Source organism: Acomys minous (genome assembly GCF_964271855.1).
Source record: "Acomys minous genome assembly, chromosome: 17".
Lineage (NCBI taxonomy): Eukaryota > Metazoa > Chordata > Mammalia > Rodentia > Muridae > Acomys > Acomys minous.
In genome coordinates, this window is record NC_140500.1 from 7649041 (window position 1) to 7667284 (window position 18244).

At 40.4% G+C, this 18244-nt stretch overlaps 2 protein-coding genes across 2 annotated transcripts in view; one reads left to right on the forward strand and one right to left on the reverse strand.

The window, feature by feature from the left end:
- SLCO1A2 (solute carrier organic anion transporter family member 1A2) overlaps window positions 1–18244 on the forward strand; it is an 82850-nt gene that overhangs the window by 13851 nt on the left and 50755 nt on the right. The gene's annotated exons all lie outside the window — the stretch shown is intronic.
- Window positions 2754–18244, reverse strand: part of IAPP (islet amyloid polypeptide) — a gene marked incomplete at its 5' end in the record, with an annotated part of 432665 nt that continues 417174 nt past the window's right edge. The window contains one exon of the mRNA XM_084766284.1: window positions 2754–3282. Coding sequence (XP_084622410.1) covers window positions 3084–3282 — 199 coding nt within the window. The 3' untranslated portion in view covers window positions 2754–3083. The remainder of the gene's footprint in view (window positions 3283–18244) is intronic.

Sequence of the window (18244 nt, forward strand, 5' to 3'; positions counted from 1 at the left end):
GAGTGGACCAGGAGAGTTTCCACACACAGTGAGTCACATTTGCAAACAGAACTGAGCTCATCCCAGTGGTGAAAAAAGTGACCAGAATACAGGAGCTGGGGGGGGGGGGAAGTTGGAGGTATTTCAAGTGTGAGGTATGAAACAGACAGAAGTCAGATGCCCAAGGGTAGCAGTCATGATACAGATGAACATGTGACCTGAGATGCCTTGGCAAAACCATTGAGGAGTTGACCACCCTGGGCTTATTCACCCTACAAAGTTCTCATTGAATCAAGAAAGTTTTCCCCCCCAGTGTTATACCAAAGACAGAAACAACAGTCTCAGCAGGAGGATGAATACTGTACTTTAGAGAGGGCTCAGTGTGTAAACACTTGACACACAGGCAGGAAGATCTGAGTGTGAATCCTCAGGACCCAGGTAGAGATGGGCAGTAGCTTCTGTCATCCCAGAACTCCTGTGGTGAGATGGGAAGAGGAGTGAGGAATCCCTGGAAGCCTGGCTACTTAGGCTAGGGAAGCAACAAAGAAGGGAACCAGCCTCAGAGCAGGCAGATGGTGGGGGCTGACACTCAACATTACATAGCATGAATAATAGCAACATAGCAGTCAAATCACTGAATTTTTGGAAGAAAAATATACACTATGTGAAATCTCTCAATGTTAACAGTATTTAAGTTAGTCAGATTTACAGTTTTCCAAACTTTTTTTTCCCAGTTTGGGTTCTAAAAATATAAGATTAAAAAAGCCCCTCTCATAATGTATGAGTCAAAGACCATTATTCTCAATGCCAAGTTTGTTGTTTGTCATCTTAGGGGTTGGCTAAAAAAGAGACTTTTCAGGTCCTACTCTATATGGGAGAAGCTCCAATGCACAGATAGAAGTAGGAGAGAAATATTTCTGTTTGTATGTAAAATAGATAAATTACCTGGCCCATAGGGTCTGCATGGCAGCTCTGGATCTCCTGCTTTTAGCTCCACCATTGTGGATGAGTCAGCTCATCGATGTCACTCCACAAGGGTGCAGTATCAAAGAGCTTTGCGAGGACTAACACTGACACATAAAATGAAGTCATAAATGCACCCAGTATTATAACCACCACTTTCTTTAAAAAATATTTGTTTTTAGTATATTTAATATATGGATATATGTGTCTGTGTGCATGAATGAGGGTGCCCATGGAGGCCATAAGAGGGGGTCATATCCTCCAGGAGTTGGGGTACAGGTTGTGAATTACCCTATGTGGTGCTGGAACCAAACTTGAGTCTTCTGTAAGAACAGCAACTCAGAACTGCTGAGTCACCTCTCCAGCCCTTCTTCCCTCTTTCCTTCTATTTCCTTCTCATTTGCTTTTTTTTCAAATATTCATGACCTAGTTTATACATCTATGAAGAAAGACAATGGAGTTCCCTTAGGTTGGTGAGGCTGAAGCATCACAGTGCTAGGTTGTGCCTGAGCAAAGCTGCTTATTTCATGAAGCCATTAAGCACAAGGGCCTGGGAATAGAGGAATATATAAATGTGTATGTATGTATATACATATATATATGTATATATATAATGTTCATTTCAACATACAACTAATAACAGTCACATTCTAATACTAATACAAAAAACCAACAGCAATAGTACACACACACACACACACACACACACACACACACGCACACAAAATTTGGTAATGCAAGACACACTTCATGAAGGGAATTCCAATGTTCACATCATGTCTGTAAGTCAGATTCTCACTAAGAATGAGATCTCTGCTTTACTTTTTAATTTAATTTTTAGAAGTCCAAATTAAGTTCCTTTAGAGAAAAAAAAAAGGACATAAATTGGGAGTGAGTGAGACATACTATAGAGTCCAGGGATACTGGTGGGGGAAATGAAGGAATAAATGTTACCATAATATACTACCTATGTGTATGAAATACTAAAAGAATAAATACAAATATTATTGCTTTTCTCTTTTTTTGGTTTTTAAAGAGTTTCTCTGTGTAGCCTTGGCTGTCCTGGAACTTGCTTTGTAGACCAGGCTGGCCTCAAAACTCAGAGATCCTCCTGCCTTTACCTACCAAGTGCTGGGATTAAAGACACGAGCCACCACCTCCCAGTGATAAATTACTGTTTTTTAAAGAAACAGTGACAAATGTCATGGATTGCACCTTTAATCACAGCATTTGGGATGCAGAGGCAGGCAGATTTCTGAGCCTGAGGCCAGTCTAGTCTACATAGTGAGTTCCGGGACCGTCAGGGTACCACAGTGAGGCCCCATTAAAAATATATATTAGTATTATAGACATTTGTGTGCATTAATGTTCTTTCTGATGGTTCCAATTTACAGTCAGGGGAAAACATGTAGATTGTAACACTGACTTACAGAGGCATAATGTTGTTCTAGAAACTTCCATGCCTTAGCCAAGAGAATAAGTTGACTTAACAACTTGGTTTCCACACACCTGTGATCTCTTAGCTGAAGACAAGAAGAATAGAAGACAGGACTCCTTTGAAATATGTTGGATACAAATATGGTTGATGTTTGCTGAAAGCTTCTTTGACAGAATAAAGTCATAGACACATTGTTAAAACTCTCTTTAGAAAAAAAATACAATAAACCCCTTGTGGACACAAACCACTCTTATCCTTTAAACTAGTCTCTTACTACTAGCAAGCACAACAAAGAATAGAATTTTAAAAAATATTTTAATTAAATCAGAACAAGATTTTTTGCTAATTTATTTTGAAATGCATCTGAACAGTATATTTGCTTTTTCAAAACTCAGAATCAGAAATTTACTACTAGATATTAATGATTTGTCAAGTTTCACACTCTTATGGTCTCCTTTATTGTTAAACTTGAATCACAAAGTTACAAGAACATGTAGTATTTAGAGGCGTTGTCTTTATCCTGACCTTGATCAGCACTCAGTTTAAAGCAATTCTTAGAATGAGAATTTACACACAGTCAGTAAGCATGGGCACATTGTTGTGCATTCACACTGGAAATTTTAAAAAGGCACTGTTAAATTATTCAGGGAATCACCAGAGTATTTATACATGAAGCAATGAGAGGTGCAGAAGTGTGTTGACTCTAAAGGAGTAAGAAACCTAAGGATTCTTTGTTCGGAACCTTGGCTACATTCCTTTTGCCATATGTGTTCGATCCCACGTTGGTTGGTGGGAGGACAGGACCAAGGTTGTTGCTGGAACGGACCAAAAAGTTTGCCAGGCGTTGTGTGGCGCATGTGGCTGTGTTGCACTTCCGTTTGTCCATCTGATGGGTGGACCCACTGAACAAATAAGAAAGAAGAGCCAGGTTGAGAGGCAGCCTTTTCACCTCCACTATTTTGTACAGTCAAGGACGGGGAGTATTTTATAGAATCCAGTGCCTTGGTTTGCAAACATCTGCATGATAGACATTTCTGACACCTAGGACATGCAGAAGAACCAGTTTTTGACCACAAAACCATACAACACCCTTCACTGGAGTCAACACTGCAGTTCACAATACAGGGAACTTCTCTTTGGATGCATAATATTTATTCTTAGAATCATAAACTCTTTGTCTTATATTCTTCTAAGTTGGTGAACTTATTTTCTGTTATATAAAAAGGATTGGAATAAACAACTTATATCTACTGTAACATGTGGAGAATGCATCTAAAATGCATTTGTTTCCTCTTTTTGACAAAGGTAAACAATATATTTGGTATGTTTTTGGGATTGTTTAATTGAGATATCAGAATAAAGATGAACATGAAGACACTGTGGAAAGTGAGATAACTCAGGTACAGGAAGACGCACCCTGAGTGAACACATGTGAGTCACATTTGTTAATCAAACAGTTGAACGGTGCTGTCCATGGAATGGACATGGGCTGCTTTCTAATCAGTAGGCAGCAAGGTGAATATATTCTCAAGAACACTGGCCAGCATTTTGCCTGAAGTAGGAAAAATTTGCCTGCTATAACTTCTGTTGTGAAAACAGCTCTTACATTGAGTGTTCTTAGTATAATAAACAGGATAGAGACATTAAAATATTTTAGGTGATTAAAAGGTCATCTAAAAGTTGCTATAGAGTCACAGGACAGATGAGTTGATCACTGTTCCGTCACTCTTTGCTCCATGTGTGTTCTTGACATGGATATGTAGACCTCTACTTTTCAAAACCTTCAATGTTAGGGTGGGGCTAACTGTTACAAGTGGAGTCTTTCTATATCAAGGGTGTTTATCCCCTGAACAACTGAATAATAATACTAGTGATAATTCAGAAATTAGAACTGTGATTTAAAATTTATTTGAGCTTCAAGTTATTTATTTATGCGTTTACTTATACTTGAGTCTAGCCTTGTAGGCCAGGCTGGCTTTGACCTATATGGCCCAGGATGGCTTCCCATTTGTGAGTGTCTGACTCTTCCCACGTGCTGGGCTTACAGGCATGTACTACCACACTCTGATTATATCTCTATTTGAGGCACTTATTTATTTTGAGTCTATATTTTAGAATATCTTGCTTATCTGTTGGTCAAATTTCTGCTTGTGTAAGAACACCTGAAATAAATCAATTTAAAGGCATGTCCTCTTACTCTCAAAGTTTCTACTACTGCCTACTAGTACCATGGGTTAAGGACCAGACTTATAAGACTTAAGGCTTTGAAAGATATTTCAGAAATAAACTTTATCAATGTGCTTCCAGAACTGGATTATAAGTAGATATAGAATAGTAACACAGCCTACTGTGTTGATTGGAAAGTGTTTTAGTTTTCAGATTCAGATATATTAGTTATGGGGCTAAAAGTAAATCACCAGGACCATGTAGATACATAACTGTGGACTAAGTGTCTCCATGTGAGGACTTTATGGAAGTTTTGAATTATCATTGCTTTTATGCAGAAGTCCCTTATGCCCTAAATGCTTTAAAAGAAAAAATTTAAAATTATTTTGATTTCTTACTGCTGTATTTCTCCCCAGTTACAGAAAACTCCTCTGACAACATCAAATGCCCTGGTTCTTTGTTTAGTGTAAATACAGCATAAAGGAGCAGCCAGTAGCCAGAGGAAGCCCACTGTGGGACACAAGTGTCTGTTTTATGTTGTTCATTTTGAAGCCACTTCCTACTTTTAAATCTCAGGTTAGCATCATCTTCCTGCTTTCCCTTTCTAATCCAGGGATTACAAGTGTGCGCCACCACACTCAGGAGGATCTACATCATGGGCTGTAATCATCTCAGTAATATTGTTTGTTCTTTGAATCCATAGAACCCACAAATACCATATTCAAAGAATTGACTTAATGCTTTAAAGAGTTTTGGCAATGTTTCCTAACAACAGATATTAAATTATAAGTAAAGGTGACTTTTCCTAAAATACAGCTAGGATTAGAAGTTGGTCTCTGAACCTGAAAAGTGATAGATAGAAGATGTTGGAAGGACCCTGCCGTTTGAGGTTGCAGTCGCCCCCGTCTGGATAGCTATTCTGGGCTTGGCTAGCTGCAGGATTCCCTCTCCTCAGGAGGGCCTCCTACTCTCTGCCTGGCTTCATTTGGAGAGTGTCTTTAGACACAGATACCCCTAACCACATTTGATATGTGGCCTTTGACCCAGCTCCCTGCTAGCTCTCTCCTCCCTATGCCTATAGGATGATCAGGTACTGTGTTCCCACCGATATGATAGGACCATGCTGCCAAATGCAAATAAAGCATCATTAAACTGCCTATTTCAACCAATTATGTACACGTATCCTGGAACCACCCCCCACAAGGGCTATGTATCCTTTTTTTTTCCCTCCTTGAGTAAAATTGAACTAGTTCCCTGAAGCGGTTCCAGAAGTGTTGGCTCTTGGTCATGCTCTTGGACTTCCAAGCTCTGTGCCTCACCTCCTGCTCCTCTTGCCTTCATGGGCTGGGGGCTAACAGACCCCTAGAGACGAGGAGAACCATAGTAAGATAGAGAACATTAGCTATCAATCACGGGCAGGGAATTTTTGTTTGAAGATGTTCCTTGAAGTGATGGGATTGTAGTGTAGAGTTCTTCACAGGCAGGTTGTGGGCCTGAATATGACAAGTGACTCAAGGGCAATAGCAGCACCTTAAGTTACTCTAAATAAAACATTATCTTATGGAGTAACCAGAAAGATCACCACTCCTCATGAGAGACTCAGCAAGAGCTCTTAAGGTTGTTTCATAGATGCAAAATTTCTTCCCCCAAGGAACCTTTCACTCAAATATGATAAGAACATGCACAGGACTATTCAAAAATCATTGTTAGGATGCCAGGAAAGGGAGAGATAGTTTAACATAAACAAGATGTCCTATCTCTACTTTAGGCATCTTCCCTTCCCTTCCCTTCCCTTCCCTTCCCTTCCCTTCCCTTCCCTTCCCTTCCCTTCCCTTCCCTTCCCTTCCCTTCCCTGCTGTTCCCTTCCTTTCCCTCCCCTCCCCTCCCCTCTCCTCTCCTATTCTCCTCTCCTCTCCTTTCCCCCCCATTTCTTTCTTTCTTTCTTTTTTCCCCAAGACAGGATTTCTCTCTGTGTAGTCTTGGCTGTCCTGGAATCACTCTGTAGACTAGACTGGTCTCTAACTCACAAAGATCCACCTTCCTCTGCCTCCCAAGTGCTGGGATTAAAGGCGGGTGCCACCACCACTTGGCCTAGGCATTTTCTTAGTGATTTGCCTACATTAACACTGATATGTAGAAGTGTTCAGTGTCCACTGGAAGTTCCCAGTGGTCCAGCTAGATAAAAGTGTGTGTATGCCCCATCACCAAAAGGGTACTGATGTAATGAAATGCATTGAAAGACAAAATGATCTTGAGAAAACACTAAAATAACCTGATATACAGTAATGCTTTGAATTATTCTGGTTTAGAGTAATTTTCACTGTATAAGACATGAGCACCCACAGACGCCCTTGGTAGAGGTGCTGAGCAAATATCTGTATGTACCACAGGAATATAATACAAGATACTAATAGACACATTAGTCATACTGTTGAATTTTTTTAAAAACCATCATTCAATTGTTCTGCTTATTAGAAACTTCATATTGGTTTATAGTTATTTTTAGTCATGAAAAGGCCATTTGAAAGTTAGAGTCAGTTCTGAGAACACCCCGAGAAATCAGGTAAGCCTTGCAATGACAAAAGCCACTTTCTGATGAGTCCTGCTATTAGTCACAGCCGGTGATGCAGTACTGTCTGCCCATTGACACGAACCTTCACTCAAGAGCAAACAACCAGAGGAAGTACAGAGACAATGACGACAGTGCTAATTAATGACAGACTTTAATCCCATTCCTTTTCAAAGGTAAATTTACTTCTTTTTGTTGTCTGCTAAAGAATGGCTAGCTTTGGTCTCCGAAGAACATATGGAGCAAAATTGATTTGGCACAATTAGATTAAATTAGATTCATAGATTTGGTCTCAGGCATCTTTTAAGTAGATGGAGGGTTACAGTCTTAAGGGCTATCCATCTGAAGCTTATAATTACTACTACTCTGTTAGCTGTCATAAACTACCTTAGATTTGCTCAAACTGCCAATTAGTTTTCTTTCAATATTTCCAAGCCTTCCTCAGCAATCACGATGATGTGCGCGTATAGTCTACACATTGAAGATATTTCAGGTATTACGAATTTACATTCACAACCTCTCAGAAGTTAAGTTGTGTAGAATAAGTTCTTATAACTGTGCCGAGCTACGGCAGGGGATGACCTACAAATAGCAAATGACATTAAAACTAATTCTGAAATTTAACTTCTTAAAACCTTTCATTTGCCTCCTATTTTATAACTTCAATTTCCAGAAGCAGATGTAGAATTTCGGATACTTCTAGACTCCTCTGAAGAGGGAGGAAAACCCTGTAAATATTCACCAAAATTCCAACTGAAATAAAAACAAATGTTTTGTTCGAATCACTTCAATTTCTTTCAGTATTATGTTCAAACAATATGAATGTCTGCCTCTCAGTTTTCCTGTCATGGTACTCTGGTTTTGCCCCCTTTAGGTTGTAAAATATTTCCAGACAAATGCTGCTAATCATGTCTGTCCATGAAAAGTTCTACCTGTCAGTCCCCAGGCACTGGCTTTGCCCTTAACATAGAGCTAGGACATCATTCAGCACCAGGTCCTGCTCATGGGCTGGATTTGCTTAGAAATTGAACAGTGCAAGGGCTAGCAGTGCTGAAATCTACTTTCCCCACACTTTTCAAAAGAAGTAGGGAGTCTCAGGGTACCAACCTTCCCACAGGTGCAGCTTTCAAGTGGATTAGTGCCACAGAGAGGATGAGGAGAGCAGCTGGCAGCTTTGAGATACACATCACTCTCAAGTTCCCTGAAAACAAAGAACACTAAAGTCAAGCTACCTTATTTAGTTCTGACTGATGCATTTTAGAATTAGAGCCTCCAGAGAAAATTCAAAATGTATCTTACAAGGATCTCTGATTATTTTATACTGATGCTCGTCAACTTTGAAATAGTTTCAAAATGCTCAATGTCCTTTTTAAAACAATCTGAGAATTCCTATTATAACATGCCACTCTTTTACTCTTTTGCAGAAATAAGTGCTACAGGTAACACTAAGATTGCTTTTCTTTTACCAAGTAACATCTTCCCAAGCACAGCATGTCCTTTACCTTTCAGCAGTGGGTGTCAGCAATATCAGAAAATTCCTTGACAGCTAGAAGCTTCAGGAACCACAGCCCAAGCCTGCATGCACAGCTGGGTAACTAGCAAGCTGGCTCTTATATATCCCTGCCTTTCTTTGCTCTGTCACCAGAGAGGCTTTGCCATTAATTTCCATCCTGTAGATGAAAAGTGCTTCATAAGCAGCCAGAGCAGGTGGGCCACCATCACATTAACATGTGAGTAAATATTAGCAAATCACAGTCTGTGTGCCTTTGTGTGGTTAATGGTGTGTCATGGGCAGTAGGAGTTTGGAGTTTCCATTTTTGAGAAATACAAATGAATTTTCCTACAATTAAGTATAACAGTAAGGAAGTGGTTTTTTTTTTAAATAGTAATTAGGAACAACAATAAAGTGTGTTTATATGCAAAGAGAATGTTAGAGAAATGGGGGAGTTGTAGCTAAGGGCAGATGATCCACGTTCTCAGTGTCATGGACACTCAGAAATAGTTTGTAATACCAGATTAAAAGCTGGGTTTAAAAAGTACATTAAAGGGAAAAGCAACTGGTCTCAGCCTTTACAGAAAGATTACGGGAAGTTGGGAGGGACTATGTGAGGTGGAGGCAGTCTGGGAGGGTGTGGAGGGAAAGAAGGAAGGATGAAGTATTCCAAAGCACATTGTATGCGTGTATGAAAGTTTCAAGGAATAAAGAAACAATATTTTAAAAGGACAACAAAAGCCATTCGTAACGAAGTGGGGGAACACCAAAGGCATAAAACCAATAGTTGTACAGCTAAAGAGTTATTTATGAGGAATTAGAGACACCTCATTGTACATAAGCACAAAGGGTTTATTTATTCTATTGATTGATTTATTGATTGATTGTGTGCGTGTATGTGTATGTACATGTGAATGTACACGTGTATGTGTACATGTCTAAGTGTATTTTTGAGTATATAATTGTAGAAGCCCGAGGCCACTCTCAGGATCATCCTTAGAAGGGCTGACTTGTTTTCACTGAGACAGACTGTCTCGCTGACACGGAACTCAGGGGTTGGGCTACAGTGGCTGACAAAGGAGCCCAGGGAAACTTCCTGTTTCACCTTCTCTAGTTCTGGATTCAATGCACACCCCACCACACTGCACAGTTTTACATAGACCCTAAAAGCAGGTCCTCCTGTGAGGGAAGTGCTTCACTGACTGGAGCCTGGTCTCTTTCTCAAAGAGTTCATCCTACCATAGCTTTCTGAGAGAAAGAACACGGGGAAATTTATGGTCTTTTGTTTCTGATCATATCTTTATTCCATCTAAAATATTTTCTTTTGACAAACAGCCCTTTGTTGTCCACTCTTGTATTGAATTCCTTTTGTAGCCAAAGAGGACCTTGAACTCCTGATTTTTACCTCGGGTCTAAAGTGCCTGGCTTTTAATCTATGTTTACTGTTGTAAAAATCGATCTTTATGCATGATATATAGCATATACTCTTTGTTTAGACTTTCATAGTTATTATATGTCATCTATAATCACTTAACCAGCTGTACCAGCTTAAGACCTGGTATGTCTGTAGAGAAAAATGATATTCTTACAGAGAGAAACAGTTCCTGATTCTTCAGTGTGACTTTTAAACCACGCTGTGGAAGCTCTTTGGATCTTTTTGTTATTCTTGGCCTGTGAAATTTCAACTGATGTGCTTTCAGATATAGTCTTCATCAAAAGACTTGGGAACCCCACATTTTAAATAGATAAACTTGAACACTCCCATTCTAGGATTGGACCCCAGGCTCCTTGCATCTGGGCAGCACTGGACACTGAGTGATAGCCCCAGCCCACTGCTTCTCTTTTGTTCCTGATACTGAACTGAAAATGGGCTGGGGAGGTGACTTAGAGGTAAGGTGGATTAAGTTTCCGCTTTGATGGAGTTTCAGGTCTGGCTGGTGTGGGGGTGTTCAGCAGGTAGCAATTAAAGGCGTGATGATAAGAACATTCCAAAGGCATTTCGTCCTGGGGCAGCAGCAGACAACGCTTGCTGCAATGACCGTCCCAGGTGAAGTCAGCCAAACTGGGAAGCAGCACAAAGGAAAAGCTCTCTACTGGCCAGAGCTCGAGGAACTGAGGGGAAGTCCTCTGCCCTAAGAACTTTTCATGAATAAATAGTATCTTTTACGTTTATATGAATATGGAGTAGGGAGATTGTCCTGGATATATGAAGTAAAACTCAAGGAGTTGGATGCATTGTGACTCTTTCATGGAGTGAGTCTGTGATTAACCTGCTTATTTTATTTTATTTCTCTTATTCAAATTGTTTTCGGAGGCATTATTTGAGCAAGAAGTAATATTTTGTGAATGAGCTCAAAAGATCCTTTAGACTTTCTTACTGTGCAAACCTCCTTGGCTTTGAGTGTGCTAACATTCTGAACAGTCCTCTTAACTAAAAAAAGAAAGAAAGAAAGAAAGAAAGAAAAAAAGAAAGAAAGAAAGAGAGAAAGACAACAGAAAGGCCATAATTAAAATATTTGCTAGGGAGAAACACAAAATTAAAAGTTGGTGGCAGCAATGTATTATATAGAATTTACTGATTCTGTGATCTTGCTGGCAGAGAAGGCTGTGGACAGTGGATCAGGGAGGGGGAGCACTGTGTGCTCAAATCCCAGCTCACTGTTCACAGCACTGTTCCTACAGGGTTCCTTCCCTCTGTGGGTGCAAAGGTCAGCTGTGTAGCCAGCCAGGTGAGCTAGAATCACCCTAGAGGTCACTGGCATGACAGATTTCACAGCCAGAACACCCTCACATCCTAAAGAACATTTTGAATACAAGGTCCTCAGTGCTACATTACAGAGAAGCATGGGAGATGTGAGCCATCCACAGTTGGTGTTTTGGAGTTGGTCTGCTTAAAATTGCATCAGGTAAGACAAACGCTGTCATCCAGAGGGAAAGGAAAGCAGTAAGTGCATCCTGCTTCAAACAAAAGAAATTTGAATACGTTTCATCCATTTGTTACATTGTCTAACCATGACCTTTACAGCTATTGTGTAGATGAAACTGAAAACAGATGAATTTCCACAAATTCATGACTATAACCTGGTTAGTAGTCAATGTAAAATGCCATCTAATTATACTAAGCAGTACTGATGAATCATAATTAAGATTTCTTTTTGCAAAAACTCAGGGGAAAACGAAGCCTTTGGCCATGGCCAATTAGCATCATAGTTGTTTCTTTCATTGTGTTAATCAAAACTCTTCCTGTGACACAGCTAATGTGCTGACAACTCAGAGATTAGCATGAACTCACAGAGGCTGCAGGTCATAGTTTACCACGTGCATGGTAGCATCCTGCAGAGTGGCTAAGAGTGGTTAAGAGAATTTGCTGTTCAGCCAGAGTGTCCCAGTTCAGTTCCTAGCAGCTCCGTTAGGAGGCTCCCAACTTCCTGTAACTCCAACTGCAGCACATTTGACACCTTTGGACTCTGTGGGGACCAGGACTCACATGCACATACCCTCATGTCTTGCATGCACACACCCTCTTGTAGACACACACATATACACATAATTAAAAATAATAGAAATAAACTATTAAAAAATGTCTTTTAGGAAGCTGCTTTACAATTTCTTGATGAGCCTGAGATGACACTTTAAAGCTCGGGGTCAAGACATTGATTTTATGCAGTCTCGGAGTTACAGAACATTGGTCGCACTTACAAAATGCTGGCAGGAACAGCTGGTTTTAACATTTCAGAGGAATTTTGTTGTTATTTTAATTTGCAATCAGCCCCTCAGTAGCCAAGCACTGCTATTTGTGGACCCATTTGCCTTATTTTTAGTTATGCATTGGTTCTTGTTGAATCATTTCTCCATACATAATAGTGTTATCTTCAACTGGGTTGCACAACTGAATTCTGTGGCTCTGCCAACTCTAACAATTGTCCCTAATGGCCACCTGCTTCTAGGTTGCCAGAAACCACTGACTCATGGAGCATAGCTTTGAATACCTGAAACTGGACCATTTCCTCATGGTGGTCAGATTATAACGCATGCTTTGCTTTTACCTGTAATCATGTGGAAAGCCAAGTTTGGCTCTACAGAGGTGAGTCTCCACAGCTGATAACTGAGTGCAGGAAGACCCAGTGTGTGCAGCTTCCTGGCACTGGCTGTAGTCCTGAGCAGAATAAAACAGGAGGAAACGAACAGAGTGCCAGCCTTCTTCTCCTCCTGCTCCCAGCTAACAGTGTAATGTGAGCACACAAGTTTGTCAAGTGCTAACTGTAAAAATGTTTCTAAAATGTCCAGAAGGCCTGTTTGGAAAACTCTTCTGTTTTGCCTGAGAAGACTCCACACCTTGTGAAACAACTGTTCAATCACCAGCAATGCTGAGGTTTCCACTTCAGTGAGTTCTCACTGACACTTTAATTAAAAACCTCTTGCTGTTTGGATTTCCACTGGCTTTGTCCTTTTAAACAACTGCTACTTGAGGGCTGAGGAGCCAACTCCGTAGATAAAGTGCTTGCCAAGCAAGCACGAAGACTCGAGTGTGAGGCCCCAGAAACTGTAAAAGCAGGACAGCTGTGGTGGTGTATGACCCCTGGCCACAGAGGACTCCCTTAGCAAACTGGCTAGATAAAGTAGCAATGGGGTTCACTTGAGAGAATCTGACTCAATAAACAAGGTGGAAAGTGATCAAGGAAGATTCCCAACATAATTAGGCCTCCATATGCACATGTCACACAGTACATGTATATACACATGTACATGTACCCACAGGTTCATGGAAACACATTGCTTACTTCTCATGGCTTCTATGGGTAAAAACCAATTCTTTAATGTCCTTAAGTGATCCATCATGTCATATGTATCATGTAGCTCAACATGTCACTTTCCCTGTGATTTTAAAATGACTTCTTTGATTCTCCTTTTCTTCCTGCATTAACAGTTGACTTCACAGTCCATAGGTTGCAGTTTTACCTCCTGGGATTATCCATAGATCCACTACTCTGTGTGTCCACATTAAACCTATATTGTCAGTTTGTGGACAACTGGATTCAAGTTTTTTTTTCCTTTCCAGTCAACTAAATACTTCCTGCACACGCCTCCTGCTCTTGTAAACTTCTTTGCAGACATATCTCATCCATATTCTCAGGTTGGAAAATAAGTTGGATTCACTGAATTCTTACCCACTTCTGCTTAACTTTTGTTTTCAATCTTCACGGTGACTGTGTTTAACTTTTTTATTCTCTCTGGGTGGGGAGCAATGGTGCCTTGATCACTTTGATTTCTATAGGTAGCTCTGTTCTCTTAGTGAGAGAATGACAGCCACATGCAGGCTCTCTTACATCCTTTTACCTCAAAATCTTTTTCATCCCCCTCTTACTGTTCTGTTAAAATTATTATTTATTTTATGTGCGTGGGTGTTTTGCCTGCATATATATCTGCTTGCCACACATGTATAGTGACTCAAGGCCAGAAGATGTGTTGAATACTGTGGATCTGGAATCTTAGGTGATTATGAGCTTAAGTACTGGGAAGTAAACACATGTCTTCTGCAAGCACAGCTATCCTCTGAGCCACTGAGCCCTTAGCTTTCCTTTCTCTGACACAGCCCACTATTCCTTCTTAGATAAGGGCTACATGTGAACATATAAAGAGATGTATATGTATAACATATTTTACTAGCAGGTGAAAGAGTTAAATGACAAACTATCCTCGTATGTTCCCAGGAAGGCTGGTTAATAGCTAGGGGAGGATATAAGAGTCTCTGTGTTTCTGCTAAATGGAAGGGCAGTGCTTTGTTGAAAACAATCTAGCTAAAGTTCTGGCCAAAAGTGAATATGAAAACACCACACACACACACACACACACACACACACACACACACACACACACACACACACGCACACACACACACACCATCAAGCAAGAAGTAAAAAAGACATTCTTCTTTTGCTACAGTCTGTCTCGTGAACAGAGAAACAAGCAGCCAGAGGACAAAGTGCTCAGAGGAGACGAACAGGATCAAATCCTAAAGGACTCTCAAATGCAGACAATTGAAGCCCCTAGTTGACCTGAGAGCTCTGCTGGGGAAAGTTTAAAAAAATGCACCTCAATTATCTAATGCTAGAAAGTGAGGAAGTGGCCAACGATGCAGACTGAAAGTGAAGAAGTAGACAGCGATGGGGACAGGGCATAAACCAGTGGCCAATAATAGTGACTTTTAAAGTGGTATATGAATGTTTGATGAGGCAGCTTCTGTCACAAGGACTTGTTTGCATCCAGGAATTAAATTGAAACAACTGCTAGAAAAATCAACCATGACTTTGATATAGTCACGGTTAATTTTCATTACCAACTTGACTGGACTTACAATCACCATGGGAACAAGTATTTATGGGATATATCCTGAAAGTTTGACTGAGGTGGAGAGGATGTGGGTGCTTCCATCCTCTGGGCTAAGAGTTCACCAGGCTGAGTAAACAGGAGAAAGTGAGCTGAGCAACAGGGTTCATCTCCCTCTGCTGCCTGACAGTGGTTGCCATGACACCAGCCACCTGTCAGTCCTCCAATGCCCCCACCCCTGCCATGATGGATGGACTACACCCTCAAGGTGTGAGTCAAATAATTTCTTCCTCATATTGCTTCTGTCAGATATTTTGTTTCAGAAACGGAATGAGTAACCAATGCAATGATCAAGGAATAGAGTATGACCTACTGAGTAGAATAAAAATATGTAAGTTTATACTGATTTAATTTAATCAATATTGAGAGATAAAAGAACCCCTATCCTAGCACAGAAAACCCTGCTGCTGCATTTAACACAAATAAGTGAGCTGGAAAATGTTGCTGGATGCTAAAATTTGTGACTCAAAGATTGACAAGGGACTTTATGATCTACAGAACTCCACACAAATATTCTATGAAAAAAATGAGAAATTAACACTAATTACTATTAGAACTGGAAGATCCACATGGACCATGTAGCCAAAGCTCACCTTACTGATACTGGGGAAAATAGACATCATGAATCTGAGCATTTTCAGGAGGCATCACACCACTAAACTTTTATGATGTTCATTTACTTTAAAATTGAGTTAAGAAAACAGTTTTTTTGGCATGGGCGTGGTGGCACATGCTTTTAATTCCACCACTTGAGAGGCAGAGGCAAGTGAATCACTGTGAGTTTGAGGCTTGGTCTACAAAGTGTTCCATAACAGCCATACACACAGAGAAATCTTGTCTCAACAAAACAAACAAAACAAAACAAGAAAAGAAGAGATAAGAGATGAGAGAGAGAGAGAGAGAGAGAGAGAGAGAGAGAGAGAGAGAGAGAGAGAGAGAGAATTTCCTTTATTTGCAGTTATTTCTCCAAATATAAAATGCCCAGGTAGACAAAAATTTCTTTCCAAAAATTAATTTCTGAACAATAAAACCATATAATTGAGGTCCTAGATTAAGGTTTTGAATAAAAAAAATGACATTTGAGCATTAGGAGATGGTAACTTATCGAACCATTTTTCTTAAGCTCAGGAGGTTCTAGGGGTGTTCCTCATGCATCTCCTCTCTGCCTAATAGTTAATCAGAAGGGTAAACACAGGGACACATGGCCACAAATGAGCACTAAACGTTGCTTAGTGACCGGAAGCCTGATGCTGATGAAGGGCAAGTCATATATGCACACCTCTGATGAAACCAGGCCCTCATTATCCCAAATGTTTATTCAGCGCAGCATGCTGTTGCCTTTGTGAAATTTGTTTGCCATCTCCCACATGGAAACCTGAGCCATATTGCTCTGATATGGCACATATGCAGCCAGTGGGGCATTCTGAGCAGTGAATCAAGGAACCTCTTGGTCGTCCAACAGCCCTGGATAGAAACTCTGCAGGGCCATAGGCTAACTCGGAAAACTCAAATCTATGTAAACTAAACAGACAGAGCAAACGAGGAGACTTGACAGGTGCCCTGTGTGAATTCAAAGATGATAATTAACAGAAAGAATTAAAATACGTTATTCTGGCTCAGAAGTGCACAGCATTCCTGCTAATCTTAAAGAGTCAGTTCCCATAACACCAATTAATTCTCTGTTTTTACTTTTGTATCTTTTGAGACAGGCTCACCTTCTGTACCTTGGTTCACGTGGAGTCTACCATGAAGACCAGGCTTACTTTGAACATAGAACTAGCCTCCTGCCTCTCCCTCTGTAGTGCTAAAGCTAAGATTATAGGCTTGTGTGCTTTTAAAAAAAATCATTTATTCAAAAGGACTTATCTTATTTATTTGTTTGTGCACTTGTGTGCAGGTGCTCATGGAAGCCAGAAGCAGACCTTCAGCATCCGTTGCTGGAGTTCAAAGGGCTTGAGGGCTGCCTGATGTGGATGCTATAGTCCCTCACACAGTCCTCTGGCCAAGGAACAAGAGCTCTTATGCAGCACTTCTCTAGATTACCCACCATTCTTCATTGGAATTAAAAACCCAAAATGACAGTTATGGAAAACACCATAGAAATTACCAAAGGAGAATTGAAATAAATTTGGCTGTAAACCCACTCAGAAGATTCTGGCTTAGGACTTACACACAGACACACGCATCTGAGAAGGGCCACATGGCTGCAGCTGGTAAGAGTCTACAGGGGTAAATACTGACTTTGCCACTCATGACCTATGTAACCTGAGACAGTGGTTCAAACCCTCTGAGCTTTAAATCCTGTATCTTTACGGTTGGGTGACAGTACTGATGTTACAAGGATTTAGGAGATTGATTGCCCTGGTGTGACAAAATTTTCCAGAATAATAGTATTAATATGTTAATTTCTCATTCATTTCATAGAGCATTAGTGTGGAGTTCTGTAGACCATACAGTCTCCTGTCAATCCTTGAGTCACAGATTTTAGCATCCAGCAACATTTTCCAGCTCACTTATTTGTGTTAAATGCAGCAGCAGGGTTTTCTGTGCTAGGATAGGGGTTCTTTTATCTCTCAATATTGATTAAATTAAATCAGTATAAACTTACATATTTTTATTCTACTCAGTAGGTCACACTCTATTCCTTGATCATTGCATTGGTTACTCATTCCGTTTCTGAAACAAAATATCTGACAGAAGCAATATGAGGAAGAAATTATTTGGCTCATATATTGAGGGTGTAGTCCATCCATCATGGCAGGGGTGGGGGATTAGAGGACTGCCACGCCACGCTGTCATGGCAACCACTGTCAGGCAGCAGAGGGAGATGAACCCTGTTGCTCAGCTCACTTTCTCCTGTTTACTCAGCCTGGGGAAGCCCTAGCTCAGAGGATGGAAGCACCCACATCCTCTCCACCTCAGTCAACTTTGACTTAAGACGTGTGAAGTGTACGTCAGGGTGATGTTTATTGTTTATTATCTATAATGATATCCAACTTAATAAAATAATGTGCTATTTAATGAGATCAGAGCCGAGTTTTTCCAATGCAGCAGGAGTTCCTCAGAAACAAAGACTCTTTTTACATGTTTCTTGTGTGTTAGTCACTGAACTAAAAAGCACACTCACATGTGGAGTCCAAAATATCACTTTGAGCAGTAAATAAGCTGGTGTTTAAAAACTTGGTAGCTTGTGTCTGTTCACAAGTGGGTTCCTGGCAGTAAGCCTCCACATAGTTGTTCTTTCCTTGTG